Source organism: Phyllostomus discolor, chromosome 4, assembly GCF_004126475.2.
Source record: "Phyllostomus discolor isolate MPI-MPIP mPhyDis1 chromosome 4, mPhyDis1.pri.v3, whole genome shotgun sequence".
Lineage (NCBI taxonomy): Eukaryota > Metazoa > Chordata > Mammalia > Chiroptera > Phyllostomidae > Phyllostomus > Phyllostomus discolor.
This window is the reverse complement of record NC_040906.2, coordinates 112,826,455-112,843,485: the sequence shown is the minus strand read 5'-3', so window position 1 is coordinate 112,843,485 and position 17,031 is coordinate 112,826,455. Positions and strand designations below refer to the sequence as shown.

Sequence of the window (17,031 nt, the reverse complement as noted above, 5' to 3'; positions counted from 1 at the left end):
CTAATTTAGGGACTGGAGAGGAAAGGGTACAGTAAAGGAAAAGGAGACAGGAAAAGTACCAGGAGGGTTGGACTCTGGAAACCAGGGAGCAGTCAGGGAGTGGAGAGCTTCCAGAATGAGGGAATAGCTAGCATTCTTAAGTTTTACCAGGAGGATCTGTATGCTCAGTGCTGAGAACAGATCACTTTCTTTACAACTCATTTGCCTTTTTCTCATCATTTACTCTAATTTTGCATGTTTTGTCTTCAGCTCCTAAGCTAGATTTTAAATTCCTTGAGGGCAAGGCCCATGTCTTATTTTCCTTCTACTCTCTGTACTGCCTGACACAGAGCTGTATACATAGACTGATATGAAATGTGAAAGTTCTCTGCATGGGGATGATTAATCATCACTAGAAATTTTCCAAAGGCACAGTCTCTAGTGCCAAGAGCACATTTGTTTAAAATGTGCACTTAAATTTGAATGAATCTGCCTAAATGGTGCCATCTGTTCTTAGGCAGTTTCAGAAATGTTTTAATACAATTTTACCTTTAAAAGGACAAACATAGGGGCATGCCTATGAGACATAAAGATGTCCTTAAATAAACACAGAGCAGACACCCGCACATTCAATCACACTTAAACAGCTACACTTAAAGAATGTTTTCTGAGGTTTAAGAAAATTCTAGCTAAGAGGACACCAACTACTACTTCATGCAGAAAATATTTATGAGAAGTTACAAAATTGTAGGCATGGACTCCTATAGCATATTATGGCATTTTAATTACAGACTCCAGAAATATAATTTAATTGATGTAAATCTCTCATTCCTTTGAAATGGGTACACTTTTCCAATATTCACTAATGACCTATAGTTTACTGTGATTTCAGGATATCAGTTTAGAAGCTGAAGACAGCTGTTGGGGATAGTCTCTATGGTTTTCATTTATGTCGATTGTCAACTTGACTTTTATTACAGTACTGTAGGATTTATTGTTGTGTGAAAGTAACAGTGAAATGAAACCCATGTTTAAGTTCTGCAAATAACTTACAGTCACGTCCAAAACACCTCAACTTAGGTTCTAAATTTGAGTTTGCGGTTTTACATGCACAGTTATTTTCTGATCCACTTTAGCATGCAAAATCACACACTGGCTAGGTTGGATATAGTTATAGCGGCAACAAGTAATGGATCACATTTTCAGCTTATTTAACTCACTAGCTACATCATCATTACCAAAACTATGCCAGTATTTTGACATCTGTATATTTTGCTCATTGGTGTAAGTCAATAATGGTTAATATCAATAATTTCTAGGATTTCTGGTTGAAATAGCATCCAAGTATGTTAACCTATCTGTGTATGTGTGCACCCATATGGAGAGTCTTTGGTTAAGTTCCATTTCACAAAAGGGGAACTCTGAATACATTTAGTCATATAAACATTCATTTGAAATATTTTATATAATTTTTATTTTTAGATGTTTTTGGATATCAGAATTTACTTCCAATAATTTTTAAATAAAAGAAATAGGGAGTTGAAGTCTCCTTGTTGGCTTTTCACTTCCATTCCACAAAGAGGCAACCACTGTCATTAACTTGCCATATACTTCCAGGCCATATTTTTATTATTAACAGCCTAAGTTATATCACTATGAATAAATATTTTTAGATCATATATTACATTTTTAACTATGTAAGTTCTATTATAGTGTTTATTTCATTTTTTAGCTTGTTATTTTTCCTCAGCCTTGTATTTTAGAAATCAGTCTAGGTTAATCTGTCCAGAAGTTGCTTCATTTTAATGCCTCTATAGTTTGATTTATCCCAGTTTATTTATCTTTTGCACAAGAGATGTCCATTCAGGTTGTAAACCTTACACCAATTTCTTGCTATCCCAAACAATGTTTCAGTGAACGATCTCTCTCTCTCTCTCTCCCTCTCTCTGACTACCTCTCCCCCTTCTCCTCCCCGTCTCTCTCTCCTGATGTACCTGTCTGAGATTTCTCTCTAGGAAATATACCTAGTAATCTATTACTGGGTTGTACATTATAGGCATTTGCAATTTTATCAAATATTATCCAATTGTTTCAGAAAAAGGTTTTTAATTTATGTCCCCACCTGCAGCATGTAAAAGTTCCTATTTCTTTATATTCTTACAGACACTTTTGTTAAACTTTATTTTTAAACTTTTTTTTCCAGTACAATGGATATGAATAAAAGAGTTTATTGTTATGGCTCTAATAATCTGGCCTCATTGTTTGTGAGTTTAAACATTTTTTTCTAAGTACTTATTGACTGTTTTCAGTTTTACTCTTGATTGGTTGCCTGTTCATATTTTTTGCTCATTTTTTTTCTGAGTTATTTGTCTTTTTCTTATTGATTTGTGAGTGTTCTTTATTTTAAGTACTAATCTTTTGTCAGCCATATGTATTGTAAATATCTTCTCCTAATCTTTAAACTTGGTGGTAGATTTTTTTAAATATATGTTATTGATTATGCTGTTACAGTTGTCCCATTTCCTCCTTTCACTCCCTTCCACCCCGTATACCCTCTTCCATCCACATTCCCCCTTTTAGTTCATGTCCATGGGTCATACATGTAAGTTCTTTGGCTTCTACATTTCCCATGCTATTCTTACTCTCCCCCTGTCTATTTTCTACCTACCATCTATGCTACTTATTCTCTGTACCTTTCCCTCCTCTCTCCTCCTTCCACTCCCCTGTTGCTAACCCTCCATGTGACCTCTATTTCTGTGGTTCTGTTCCTGTTCTAGTTGTTTGTTTAGTTTGTTTTTGTTTTTGTTTTAGGTGTGGTTAATAATTGTGAGTTTGCTGTCATTTTACTGTACATGTTTTTTTATCTTCTTTTTCTTAGATAAGTCCCTTTAACATTTCATATAATAAGGGCTTGGTAATGATGAACTCCTTGAACTTGACCTTATCTGAGAAGCACCTTGTCTGCCCTTCTATTCTAAATGAAAGCTTTGCTGGATAGAGCAATCTTGGATGTAGGTCCTTGCCTTTCATGACTTGGAGTACTTCTTTCCAGCCCCTTCTTGCCTGCAAGGTCTCTTTTGAGATATCAGACTGTCTTTTGAGAAAGACAGTCTGATGGTAACTCCTTTGTAGGTAACTGTCTCCTTATCCCTTGCTGCTTCTGGGATTCTCTCCTTCAATTTAATCTTGGCTAAGATAATTATGATGTGCCTTGGTGTGTTCCTCCTTGGGTCCATCTTCATTGGGATTCTCTGAGCTTCCTGGACTTCCTGGAAGTCTATTTCCTTTGCCAGATTGGTGAAGTTCTCCTTTATTATTTGTTCAAATAAGTTTTCCACTTGTTGCTCTTCCTCTTCCCCTTCTGGTACCCCTATAATTTGGATGTTGGGACATTTAAAGATTTCCTGGAGGTTCCTAAGCCTCTCCTCATTTTTTTTGAATTCTTGTTTCTTCCTTCTTTTCTGATTGGATGTTTCTTTCTTCCTTCTGGTCCAGTCCATTGTTTTGAATCCCAGCTTTCTTCCTATCACTATTGATTCCCTATGCATTTTCCTTTATTTTACTTCATGTAGCCTTCATTTTTTCATATAATTTGCAACCAAATTCAACCAATTCTGTGGACATCCTGATCACCAGTGTTTTGAACTGTGCATCTGATAGGTTGGCTACCTCTTCGTTGCTTAGCTGTATCTTTTCTGGAGCTTTTATCTGGTCTTTTGTTTGGGTCATTTTTTTTTTGTCTTGTCACACCTGTTATATAGTGAGGGGCAGAGCCTTAGGTGTTCACCAGGGTGGGGCAACCCACGTTGCTGGGTTGTCATGCTGCTTGTGGGAGAGGGGTCCAAGAGGGAACTGGCGCTTGCTCAGCTCTCTTCCAGATTTCAGTCCATTCTGCCACTTTCCCCAAGCAAATTGGGCCCTTCTGGTGCTGATTTCTATGTAGGTGGGCTTGTGTACATTCTAGGACCCCATGGGTCTCTCCTACAAACTCTCCTGTGAGGCTGGGAGTCTTTTCCAGCACCTCAAAACCCACAGGTGTTTTCAGGCTTTATTTCCCCGAGCTGGAGCCCTGGGTTGTGCCATCTGTCTCACTCCCCAGTGTCGCCTGGTTTATCTGTGCATGAATGTGGGACCTCCTGGTCTGCCAGCCACCTTGCACACTGAGCCCCTCCACAATCTACCACCTCGCTGGGTTCGCCCACTGCCACCCCATGCCTGGGATCTTCCAGCTACCACCTGTGCACCCAGGGTTTGGCAGTCACTGCTTTTTATTGCCACAACCCCTCTCCACCCAATGGTCCGACCCTACCCCTCCTACTGGTCTGGATGAATGTGTCTATTTTAACTCCTTGGTTGTCAGACTTCCATACAGTTCAATTTTCTGTCAGTTCTGGTTGTTTTTTTTGTTTGTTTGTTTCTAATTTGTTGTTGTCCTTATTTTGGTTGTGCAAGGAGGCACAGTGTGTCTGCCTATGCCTCCATCTTGGCAAGAAGTCTGTGGTAGATTTTTATCATACAAAAGTTCTTTAATTTTGGATTGTTAGGTCAAATATTTTAAATCAATTTATTTTTGTATCTTATGTCTTATCACAAAACATCCATTACTACTTTGGGTTGATTACAGTATGCTACCGTGTTTACTAATATAAATGTTAAAGTTGTATTATTTTATCCCTAAGCCTTTAACATGTTTTTGAATTTATTTGTATGTACAGCGTGAGGAAGCTATCTAAATTTATACTTTGCTAGATGGATAGCCAGTTATTCCAGCACCATTTATTGATTAGCTATTTTTTCTCCACTGTGGTATGATGTTACCTGTATCCTACAGAATTCCTAAATGACCTCCTTACCTGTTCCTGCACCAGTACCACTCTGTTTTAACTATGATGACATCATGATACACTTTGATATGTAGCAGGGCAAGTCCCCTTCCCTAATTCTTCTTTCATATAATTGGTTGTTTTTATTTCTCAATATTTGCTCTTCTGTCTGATTTTTAGAATCAATTTATTTCTTCTGTTCCAGAAACAAAACCTGTGGTCCTTTTATTTCAACTGCATTGAATATGTAGGTTAATATAGAGACATTAACATGTATATTAGTTTTATTTCTCACCCATGAAATAGTATTTTAATCCCTAGCATGCTATTTATTCAGGTTTTCTTTTTGTATCTTTAATGCAATTTTATCTTTTTCCTTACAAATTACACATTTTGATAGGATCATTTCCTTATTATCTCATCATCTTTGCTGCCATTATGGTAATGTTTACTGATTAATTGTTGCTGGATTATTACCAGCAACTTGATTGATTTCATGTTTTGATCTTGCATCCAGCAACCCTGCTATACTTTTTAGTTTTTAACAGTTTGTATATGCTTTTGCATTTTCTATGTATACCACCATATTTTCTGCTTATAATGACACTTTATCTCTTTTTTCCCTATCACTGTGTTTTGTATTTATTTTTCTTGTTTGTTACTTTGGTGGGGACCACTGGTTCAGTGTCAGGTAATAGCAGTGATGCTGGGCATTCTTGTCTATGGGTTGTGATTACAATTGTGTAATGAATTCTTTCAATGTGTCTGTTCTCACTGCTTTCCCATAATAGCCAGATTAAGCATCTCAACATAGCAAGCCAAGGTTTAAGTATGAATTGTGGTCATATAATGAAATAAAATTATCATACTGGTAAGAGGACCCAAACTTTGCCTCATTCAGACTCTTTTCTTACTTTCTAAATTAACCCATTCACATCTGTTACCAAGCATTCAAGATGTGATATAGTAAAACAATTCATTTAAAGGATCTCAGCTATAAGTATTTGGGTATTGTGGTGGTTGTTGTTTCTCCATGGACAAGGTTGGCTTCATGGGAAATGTCTTATCAGAAATATAAATTTATATCTGTTGATATTTTCCAAAATATCTTTTTTGTAGACTCCCATGAACCAAGCTTCAACTCGTTCCCATTGCATTTTCACTATTCATTTATCAAGCAAAGAACCAGGATCTGCAACTGTCCGACATGCCAAACTTCATTTGGTGGACCTGGCTGGTTCAGAGCGAGTTGCAAAAACTGGAGTAGGGGGCCAGCTTCTCACAGAGGCCAAGTACATCAACTTGTCACTGCATTACTTAGAACAGGTAAAATGGGCACAATGGGATGTAACAATACCTACCGTTTGTTGACCTTGTATTTTGTATCTGGCATTCTCCTAGCATTTTTGTTCTGTTTTGCTCCTTTTCTTCTTTCATTATGGTAAAATAACATAAACTTTACCATTTTAATAATTTTAAATGTACAATTCAGTGGCATAAAGTACATTGAAAATGTTGTGCAATCATTACCACCATTTATTTCCAGAACTTTTTTCTTTTTAATCATTTTATATTAACGTTTGAATACAGTTGTCTCCATTTTCCCATCACCGCTTTTCCCCATCCCACCATCCCCCAACTCCCACCCTCAATCCTACCCGCCTTTGGCTATTTCCAGAACTTTTTCATCATCCCAAACAGAGACTCTGTCTCCATCAAACAGTAACTCCCTATTTCTTTGTACTCCTGTCCCTTGGTAACTTTTATTCTACTTTCTGCCTCTTTGAATTAGCCTATCCTAGAAATTCATGTAAGGGGAATCACATATATAATATGTCATTTGTGTTTGATTTATTTCACCTAGCATGTTTTCAAGGTTTATCTGTCTTGTAGTGTGTATCTGAATTTTATTCTGTTTTAAAGCTGAACACCACTCCACTGTACATATATACCACATTTTGTTTATCCATTCATCTATCAATGGACACTTACTTGGGGTGTTTCCACCTTTTGATTAATGCTGCTATGCATATTGGTATAGCTGCTAGCATGTTGTATGTGCCATTTTATTTAAACCTCACAAGAGTCCTACACTGTAGGTGTGAGTTATTATCCCCATCTTATAGACTTGAAAACTCGGGTCTTCCCAAAACCTTCCCAAGTTACACAACTAGTGGTGAGATGAGGACTTGAACCTAGAATTGCTTGGCTTTAAAGCCTGTGCTTTATTTCACGAGGCATCATCGTTGTTGTAGTAAGATTAGTAGTGGATGTGAATGTAGGTTTAAATGGCCTCCCATGGCTTATTTCTTCATGCTCGTAGGTTAGCTATGGGAAAAAAATTTAGAGATGAGCATTACCTTTTCCATTTCTGGTGACTTCACCTAGGTGGTAATTTTGACTCTGCAATGGTTCCCTTTGCCTTAACTCCCCTCCAGGCTCCTGCCCAAGCATGCTCCAGTCCACCCCCATGTGTGCTCGCTTTTTAATTTATGAATTTGACTTTGAGGGCAGAGAAAGTTTATCTGAATTTAGCAAAATAAATCTTCCAGAAAAAAAATTCTCATTTCTAAAATGAGTGAATTGAGTGAGATGGTTTCTCACATTCCTTTCAGCTCAAGTCTCAAGTGCTGAGACTTGAATATTAAAGATAGAAATACTTCCAAATTCTAAAAAGAAGAGAACCAGGATCAAAAACTGGAGTGGAGAAATACAGAGTAGGTTGGCAAGGCAGAGGACCTGTTAATGAATGTTGGAGGCTAAAAGATTTGAGAAAAATAAAAACACCTTTTTAAAAACTGCCTAATAACCTTTTGAGACTGTTGTTGTTTTGGTGTTAAATCCTTTGTAATCGTCAAGTTGGCTGAAAAAGAAGATGAGAGAAAAGCTAAGGGAGCTTTGTCTGAACAAGTTGTACATAGTCAGACTGTGACCCAATGAATCCCAGTAATGCAGTGCCCAGAGAAGGTCTGCATGGCATTCAAATCATTTTAGTGACTCTAACAAGAGTCAGCATTCCTGAGCTCTTTCTTGCTCAAATAATTCATACTACTTATACTTAACAGAGCTTTTTACTCAATAGGACACTTACAAAACATTGATATGAAAACATAATGGACTGACTATATTCAAAATGCTTTATTTCAAAGAAATGTACCTACTTGTTTCAGATGGTAGCACTGTTTTAATTCATATTATGTCCATCTGTTCATACAAAATAACATCCATCAGTTGAATCAGAATTTCCATCCATTGTAATTACTCAAGAGAAATGTGCTGCCCCTAACCCTTTCTTTTCCTTTATTTTGCATGATCTTTGCAAGCTGCTACTTGTCATTAAAACTCCTTCTCTCCTCACATATCTTCTCTACAAAATCCTTATAACATCAGCCTCATGGGGGAAGTGGCATTTGATTTTCTGTATAACTGATTCATTTATTTAACAAATATTTGTAAGGAGCGATAATGTGCTGCTATTCATGCTTGCCCTAGAGCATAGTGGTGAGCAAACAGTTGCAGTTCTTGCCCCAAAGGCCTCATGGTCCAGTGGAGGGACACATACATTGAATAGGTAAAATGAAGTAATCACTTGTAATCCAGGGAGAGCTATGCATAGAAAGTACAAGGAGTAAAGATGCCTTGTAATGGGGGACTTAGACTGAGGAAGGGTGGTCATGGAGGTCTTCACAGGGCTGACAGTAGGCAGACACCTGAAGAATGAGTAGGAGTGAGCCAGGCAAGGATGGGGTTACAGCATGTCAGACACTGGGAACTGGGAGCCTGTCAGCCCTTAGCTCCAGTCCAGGGGGATGGATTCACCCAAGGTCACACTGATATTTACATATCATTGACCTTTGGGTGTCTGACTGTAATTTATCTATTTCATATTCACTCACTGCATCACTCTAGTTGTTAACTACTTACACTGATATATAAGAGTCTTCACAGAGGTCATAGCACAAAATAATGGAGGGAGGAGGAGGAGATTAGCAGGAGAGGAAAGAAGAACATAAATATAGAAAACTATAGTATGTGGACGTGGACACATGGGGTTGAGTACATCAAGGAGCAGCTGCCAGGGGGAAAGTAGGTGGATAGTAGAGAATTTTTTTTATTTCACACCAAAAGAGATAAGAGAGAGAGACCAAAGAGTCCATAGGAATGAGAATAATAAAAAGAGTAGGCAGATACTGTTAATGAAATAACAATTTGAAGACTTTCATAATCAAATTTTCTTTGTGTGCCTAATAAAACTGGAAGTGTAACACAAATTAGTTTAACTATGTTCATTCAAACAAGAGAAAAGAGCCTTAGGTTTTTCAGGGAGTTCTGGCCAAGATGGAGGCATAGATAGAAACCCCTCACTTCCTCACACAACCAAAAGGAGGATAACAACCAATTTAAAATCAGTAAAGAACCAGCCCTGGCTGGCATAGCTCAGTGGATTGAGCGCAGGCTGTGAACCAAAGTGTCGCAGGTTCGATTCCCAGTCAGGGTACATGCCTGGGTTGCAGGCCATGACCCCCAGCAACTGCACATTGATGTCTGTCTGTCTGTCTGTCTGTCTCTCCCCTGCCCTTCCCTCTCTGAAAATATATAAATAAAAATTCTAATTAAAAAATAATTAAAATCAGTAAAGAACCAGAAGTGCCAGAAAATCAAACAGCATGGAACTCCAACAACCAAAGAATTAAGGAAACGGTCAACCAGAACAACCAGACCCATAAAGTGATGAATGGAGAGAACCCGCAGCAAGGTTGTGGACTGTGTGGGTGAGGCTGATCGAATGAGAAACAGACTCAAAACTGACTGTGGACTATAGCAGGGTTAGCTCGGTGGGAGAAACTCTCAGCCTTACACGAGAGTTCATTGGAAAGTCGGGTAGAGCTGAGCAGGCAAGCTGCATTGTTCTCCCTCTGGCCCCTCCCCAACAGGCAGCACCACAGTGCAGCAAAGAGGGTTGTCCTGCCCTGGTGAATACTTAAGGCCTCACCCCCCTTACAACTTAATAGGTACCCCAAGACAAAGAATAGGGTCCAAATGAAAGAACAGAGCAAAACTTCAGAAAGAGAGCTAAGTGATAAGGAAATAGCCAGCCTGTCTGATGGAGAATTTAAAGCCCTGGTAATCAAAATGCTCCACAGAACTGATTGAGCTTGGTTGGAAAATGAAAGAACAAATGAAAGATACCCAAAATGAAATAAAGCAAAATATTCAGGGAACCAACAGTGACAGGAAGGAAACCAGGACTCACATCAACAATTTGGAACAAAAGGAAGAAATAAACATCCAACGAGAACAGAATGAAGAAACGAGAACTCAAAAAAATGAAGAGAGACTTAGGAACTTCTGGGACAACTTGAAATGTTCCAATATCTGAATTATGGGGGTTCCAGAAGGAGAAGAACAACAGCAAGAAATTGAAAACTTATTTAAACAAATAATGAAGGAAAACTTCCCCAATCTGGCAAAAGAAATAGACTTCCAGGAAGTCCAGGAAGCCGAGAGAGTCCAAGAGAAGTTGGACGCAAAGAATACACCAAGGCACATCATTACCTTGTGGCACAATTACATTACCTAAGGTAGAATTACATTACCTTAGATTAAAAATAAAGAGAATCTTAAAAGCAGCAAGAGGAGAGGAGACAGTTACCTACAAAGGAGTTCCCATAAGGCTATCAGCTGATTTCTCAAAAGAAATCTTGAAGGCAAGAAGGGGCTGGAAAGAAGTATTTGCAGTCATGAAAGGCAAGGGCCTACATCCAAGATTGCTCTATTCAGGAAAGCTATCATTTAGAATGGAAGAGCACATAAAGTGCTTCCCAGAAAAGGCCAGGTTAAAGGAGTTCATCATCACCAAGCCCTTATTATATGAAATGTTAATGGTACTTATCTAAGAAAAAGAACAAGATCCAAATTATGAACAGTAAAATGACAGCAAACTCACAACTATCAACAAATGAACCTAAAAAAGAGAAAACAATGAAAACAAGAACTAAGCAAATGACTAGAAGAAGAACAGAATCACAGAAATGGACATCACATGGAGGGTTATCAGTGGTGAGGGGAAGGGAGGAATGGGGGAAAAAGGTACAGGGAAGAAGCATAATTGGCAGTCGTAAAATAGATGGGGAGAGGTCAAAAACAGTACAGGAAACAGAGAACTCAAAGAACTTATATATACAGCCCATGGATATGAACTATGGTGGGAGGAATGCTAGAGGGTTGGGGGATGCAGGGTAGAGGGAGGATAAAGGGGGTAAAATTGGGAAAACTGTAACAGCATAATCAATAAAATATACTTTAAAAAACTATCTTCATTCATTTGACAAATTGTGATTGAGTATCCACTGGGTGCTACGAGTGGTTAGGCAATGGAGATAAATATATGATTGAGAAATAGTCTGTGCTGTCATATTGTCTAGTGAAAGAACAAATCATATAAGCAGATTCTCACAATACAGGAAGATAAATGCCATAATAACAATTCATGTGTCAGTAAATTATTACATTCTCTCTGTCTCAGTTTCACTATGTAAGATAGAGATGGATTAGGCAATAAACATTTTGGCAACCTTTATTACATTAATTAGCTCACATTGGTGATAGAAATTCTGTGCAGAATTGCAACTGCCCTTCTGGCCATAGTTGCAGGACTTTTCACCTGCTTGCAGGGCACAGACTTTCTGAGATGAATGCACCTTGCTGTGCTCTTAAGTAAATAACGTTCTGTTTGCCAGGGTATTGTTGGTTTTGGAATTCTCTTTGTGTACACAGTACTTTTTTTCCAAAAAGTCTCCTCAAAAACATTTTAAGCCACAATAACAGGGTACACCTCAGTCCAGAAATCAAGTCCATGCAGGGAAAAGGATCCATGCATGCTTATTCTAACCATGAGCTTCCCGAGTGCTCCTGGTGTGACCACCGTCTCCACCAGCCCAAACATGCAGTGAGAAACCACTGCGAACAGGGAGTGTTTTCTGCCTCTACAGACACCTGAATCGGGGTCACTTCAGCCAGCTATCCAACATGAGTGGGCTTCCAGAGTTTCAGTTTCCACTTGGCTTCCACTGAATGTTTTGTGCTCAGAATTAAAAGTGATAGTGCTAGTACTTGCTGTGACCCCTCCAAATCTTTTCAGTTTTCAGAGGATAATTGTCCATGTACTTCTGATCTCTTTAAAGTAAATCTCTTTAATTCATTCAATAGTAAACCAAATTATTGATTTTTGGTCATGGTTTCTAGGTTCTTGGAGATATTATTAAGTATAATGTGCAGTTTCACTTCTTGTCACTTCAGAAAGAATGCCTTCAGGAACATACTGTTACATTTACACATGAAATGCAAAATGGAAGTAAACTTTAAAAAAAAATCCAGATTGTATGACCACCTCCTTACCCTGTGCCATTCAGATCCACTGGTTCCTGCTCAATTTAGAGAGCCCATAGCAGCCCCTCCCTCTGCCTCTTCCCAGACACCGGCCATTTCTGGGTGCTTCTGAGGATCTGTATATGGGCTGACTATGGCACTCCCAAGCTCTTCAGCATTGGGAAGGTACCTGCTCCGAGTCCTCTTCTGAAGAAGTGGCCTAGGCCTGGGTGTCTATGGCTAAAACAAGTCTCCAAAAGGATCACAAAGTCCATAGCCTTCAGACCCTACCACAGCTCAGTGCTTCTGTTTTACTAAGAACAATGCCACAAATGCTCTCTGTTGATCTCTAAAACATTTCTGTGAGGTAGGCAGGCTTCTTCACCCTGCCTTTACAGGTGGGGATTTTACAGGTGAGGAAACTGAGGCAGATACATGTAAAAGATTCATATAAGTTCACACAAGTGGGGAAGCTGGATTCTGACTGTAAATCTTGAGTTCTTTCTCTTCTTCTGAACTGGCTTCATTTCCTCCATTTTTCTAATTCATAATCCCACTGCAAGTTTTAATTCTTTCCTTTAACAATTTTAGAATCCTTTCTGGGAAGGACAGTGGGGTTGCCTCCATACCACTCATTCCAGGGAGTAGTGGCCAGGAGCCCATCCCAGCCCCAGGAACCACCCTGATGAGGCTAAGCCACTTGGAGCCTGACTTTGTCCTGGTTGGTTCATGGATGGGCCCATGACCCAAATTGGTCTCTAGAGAAGCTCGGAGTTTTGTTTAATGGTTAGAAAAGAAAGGCCCCTTCCCACCTCAGTTATGAATAAGGAAGCCTGTAGCATGAGGGCATTTGGCAGCAATCCTATGGACGTGAGGAGAGGCAGACTTCTACCACCTGAAAGACAGAGGAGAGATATGGGCCTAAATTAACTCTTTGGTGATAGTACTGAGCCAATAAATTTTTCTTATGATTAAAGAAAACTTGGGTTATATTTTCTGTTACTGCAACCAAAGACAAGTTAACTAACACACCATTCCGTGTCAACAGGAAGTTCAATAAGTGTATTCTCCTTTATATTATCTTAGTTGTCAATAAAGCTGTTGAATAGAAGAGATATCAATATCATTTCTTAGAGCAGAGAAAAACAGTAACATTTGTTTTATGAAACAACTTCAAAGTACTTAGAACATTGTTAGAGATTTAACTGATGATTCATAAACAGGAATGCCAACCTCTCTGCACATGTCAGACCTGCCTTGCCTCTTTCCGATACTTCATTGTCCTCTTGGCTCTGAGGGTCTGAAGCACTTAACACCCCATGCTGCAACCGTGCCACTCAGGCTCCAGTCTGTTACATTCCCCACTTCTTTTCCAATTACACCGAATCAGTACTCTCAAGTCTCATTCCATACTAATGACCCTCGTACTGTCTTCCCAGGTGAAGCTAATTAATCTACTCATTTATCTATTCAGATTCATTTAACCAAATCTGTTGAGCACATGTTGTGTTAGTCAGATTTCTTAGTTGCAAACTGGAAAATCCGCTCTAACTAATTTAAGCAGCATAGAGTTTATTAAATATAAAGAACCTCAAGAAAAGTTAGGAAACTGAGCTTGGATACTGCCCATCTGGGAGCAGAGCAACCAGCAGACACGTCTGACCACACCATGGAAGTGCTCTGCAGAGACTGCAGTTATCCCCACTTGGCACTTAGACATTAAATCCTAGATTCCAGAAACTTCCCTGCAGCTGCCTCAGGAAAACCAGATGCCTTTGTTACCACACTGTCTATAAATCTGGTCTTCTCATGGCAATCACCTCTCTTCACTCACCTCCAAATCCCACACAGGGGTGTCTGCTTGATGGAGCTATGTCTCATGCAAAACCTGAGTTATAAGAGAAACTAGGAAATGTAGTTCTATAGGAAGTAGTTTTATACAAGTAAAACTGGAATGGGGGATGTAATGAGAGCTGAGTGAGATGATTTGGTTTCTGCCACATGTGCTAGGTGCTGGGCACTGTTCTAGGCAGTGGGGATAGAGCAGTGAAAAAGAAAAATGAAGTCCCTGGTCTTGTGGAGAAAAAAGTCCAGTGGGGAGGCAGATACTAACAAGATAATAAATAAAATTTCAGATAATGATAAGAACTGGAAGAAAAATTGAATGGAGTGACAGCTTGGAGTTAAGGGGTGTTGCTTTTCATAGGGGGCCCAAGGGGAATGCTTGTAAAGAGACAGAGTTTGAGCAAAGATTCAAATGATGAGGAGCAGGAGGCCCTATGAAAATCACTCGAGGTAAAAGGAACAATGAGTTTCAAGGCTGTGGTGTGGGGTGAGCCTGGCACAGCTAGAGTGCTGTGAGCAATGAAAGTGACAGGAGATGAGGTCAGGTAGGAGGATGGATCAGATCACACAGGAGTTGGGTCATGATATTGAGTGTATTGAGAAGGTTGTAAGCAAGGTAGTCATTTGATGTAACTTCCATTTTATAAAGATCTCTCTGGTTGCTGTGTGGAAAGTAGACCGTGGGAGGGCAAAAGAGGGAGCCAGGAGGTGGATTCAAAGACTTATGCAGCTCCCCAAGGAAAGGATGATGGAGGTTTGAATGGGAATGATGGCAGAAAGGTGGGCAAAAGTGGTCCAGTTCTGGGTATGATTTGTAGTTAACCTAATAGAAAATTGCTCTGGATTGGAATTTGGAGATGAGGGGAAATAAGGAATGGTGCCTAAAATTTTGGACTGAGCCAGTAGATGGGTCAAGTCTGGGAAAGAATAAGGCTTAGGGGTAGAGGGGAGAGAAAGTCAAGAATAGACATCCAAGCTGTAGAGTTGCCACAGGGATAAACTCAGGGAAGAGGTTGAGGCTGATGGCATAAACTGGGGAGATATCAGGATACAGATGTATCTAAAGCCAGGGGATTGGGTAAGTTTGCACATGGAGAGAGAGCAGATAACAAAGAGCAGAGGACAGAGCCCTGCACACTGCAATATTTACAGTTTGGGAAGAAGAAAAGAAAGCATTCATTAACTAGTTTTTTCTTTTTATTCTTTTTAAAATATATTTTATTGATTATGCTATCATGGTTTTTCTAATTTTTTTCTCCCCTTTATTCCCCTCCACCCTACACCCCCCTCCCACCAGCATTCCCCCACCTTATTTCATGTCCATGGGTTGTACATATAAGTTCTTTGTCTTCTCCATTTCCCATACTGTTCTTACCCTCCCCCATTTATTTTATACCTACCATTTATGCTTCTTATTCCCTGTACCTTTTCCCCCATTCTTCCCACTCGCACTCTCTGCTGATAATCCTCCATGTGATCTCCATTTCTGTGATTCTGTTCCTGTTCTAGTTTGTTTGCATAGTTTGTTTTTGTTTTTTAGGTTCATTTGATGGTTGTGAGTTTGTTGTCATTTTACTGTTAATATTTTTGATCATCTTCTTTTTCTTAGATAAGTCCTTTTAATATTTCATATAATTAGGGTTTGGTGATGATGAACTCCTTTAACTTGACCTTATCTGGGAAGCACTTTATCTGCCCTCCCATTCCAAATGATAGCTTAACTAGTTTTTGAAGAAAGATGAAAACCACAGAGGTGTGGTGTCCTGATTACTAAGTGAATACTGTTTCTAAAGGAGGCAGTGAGTACCTGTGTTAAATGCTTTCTCGATGCAGAAGTCTAGTAAGATGGCAGTCACTGCTTTTGGTTCAATGGGGATTGCTGATGACCTTGCAGAGAGCCACCTGGGCTTAGTGCTATTGTGGGCATGCAAGATGGGAATGATCCAGGGGATGGAGAAAAACTGATTAGAGGAGAGAGAGATTCATTGTAGGAGCAAAATAGGTGAGAGAAGAAGAGGATGGAGGGCTGGCCTTAGACAGGAGAACGGTAGTAACTGGAGGAAGGGTAGAATGTGGATTTAGTGGCAGGGCGTGAGCTAGTTCTGGTCAGGCTGCTTATATTGAGTAAGAAGGGTGTGTGGCCATCAGCTCAGACCGAAGGCACAGATAGGAGTCTGGATAGAGGTTTGAAGCCCAAGGGTATGGTATGATTGCCTCATTTATGAGAGTGGAAACATGATTCTTGAGAGAAATACCACAGGATTTCTGGTTTGTAGTGAAATCTGTGGTCATGAATTTCAAGCAAGACCAGGGTGTAAATTGTATACTACTCAAAAGAGCCCTCAAAAATAATACTCCCATCTGGTTTTGTAAACAAAAGGAGTAGAAGTTCTGATAATGGGAATTACACACCTGGAAGAAGGAAAAAGTAGAATAACGGCAGGTTTTGACAGTATTTTCAAGAGCTGGGATGTTGTGGTACCCTGAAGTCACATCTGTGGATGACTTATTCCTGATGCTTTGCAATGGGCATCCTAGCACTTCCCAGGGAAACCATGAATCTCTGGTGGGTCTTTCTGGGGACAATGCATACCAGACTTTCATTCATCTACCATCCATCCATCTAGTACATTCTTAGGTATCTGAGACACTCAGGAGTAAGATGAGCAAGGCTTAGTGAAACCAACACAAATTAGCCCTATTGCTTAAATGATAGCAAACGTGTACACTGCACTTATTACGGGCTAGGCACTACTCAGAGTAATTTGAAAATTTTAACTCTTTTAATCTTCCCCACTACCTTTGAGGTAGGTATATTTTTCCCCTATACTACAGATGAGGAGAGAGAAGCAGAGATATTGAATGAAACTACCCTAGTGAGACTAGAACTTGGACCTGGACAGTCTGGCACCAGAATCTGGGGTCTCCACCACTAACCCCTACTGCCTTCTTTTTTCCAATGAATCTATAAGTTTTATTTTGTAAAAATTACTCAGAAACATGTATACACTCCAGT

General features: G+C 39.4%; 1 protein-coding gene across 3 annotated transcripts in view; it reads left to right on the top strand.

Annotated features, from left to right (window-relative positions):
- Positions 1–17,031, top strand: part of KIF6 (kinesin family member 6) — a 413,362-nt gene that overhangs the window by 136,167 nt on the left and 260,164 nt on the right. For 2 of the 3 annotated variants that reach the window (XM_036024067.1, XM_036024066.1), the window contains one exon: positions 5,922–6,128. The exons of the other annotated variant lie outside the window; for it this stretch is intronic. In XM_036024067.1, the coding sequence (XP_035879960.1) occupies positions 5,922–6,128 (207 nt within the window). The remainder of the gene's footprint in view (positions 1–5,921; positions 6,129–17,031) is intronic. 3 annotated transcript variants of the gene reach the window in all.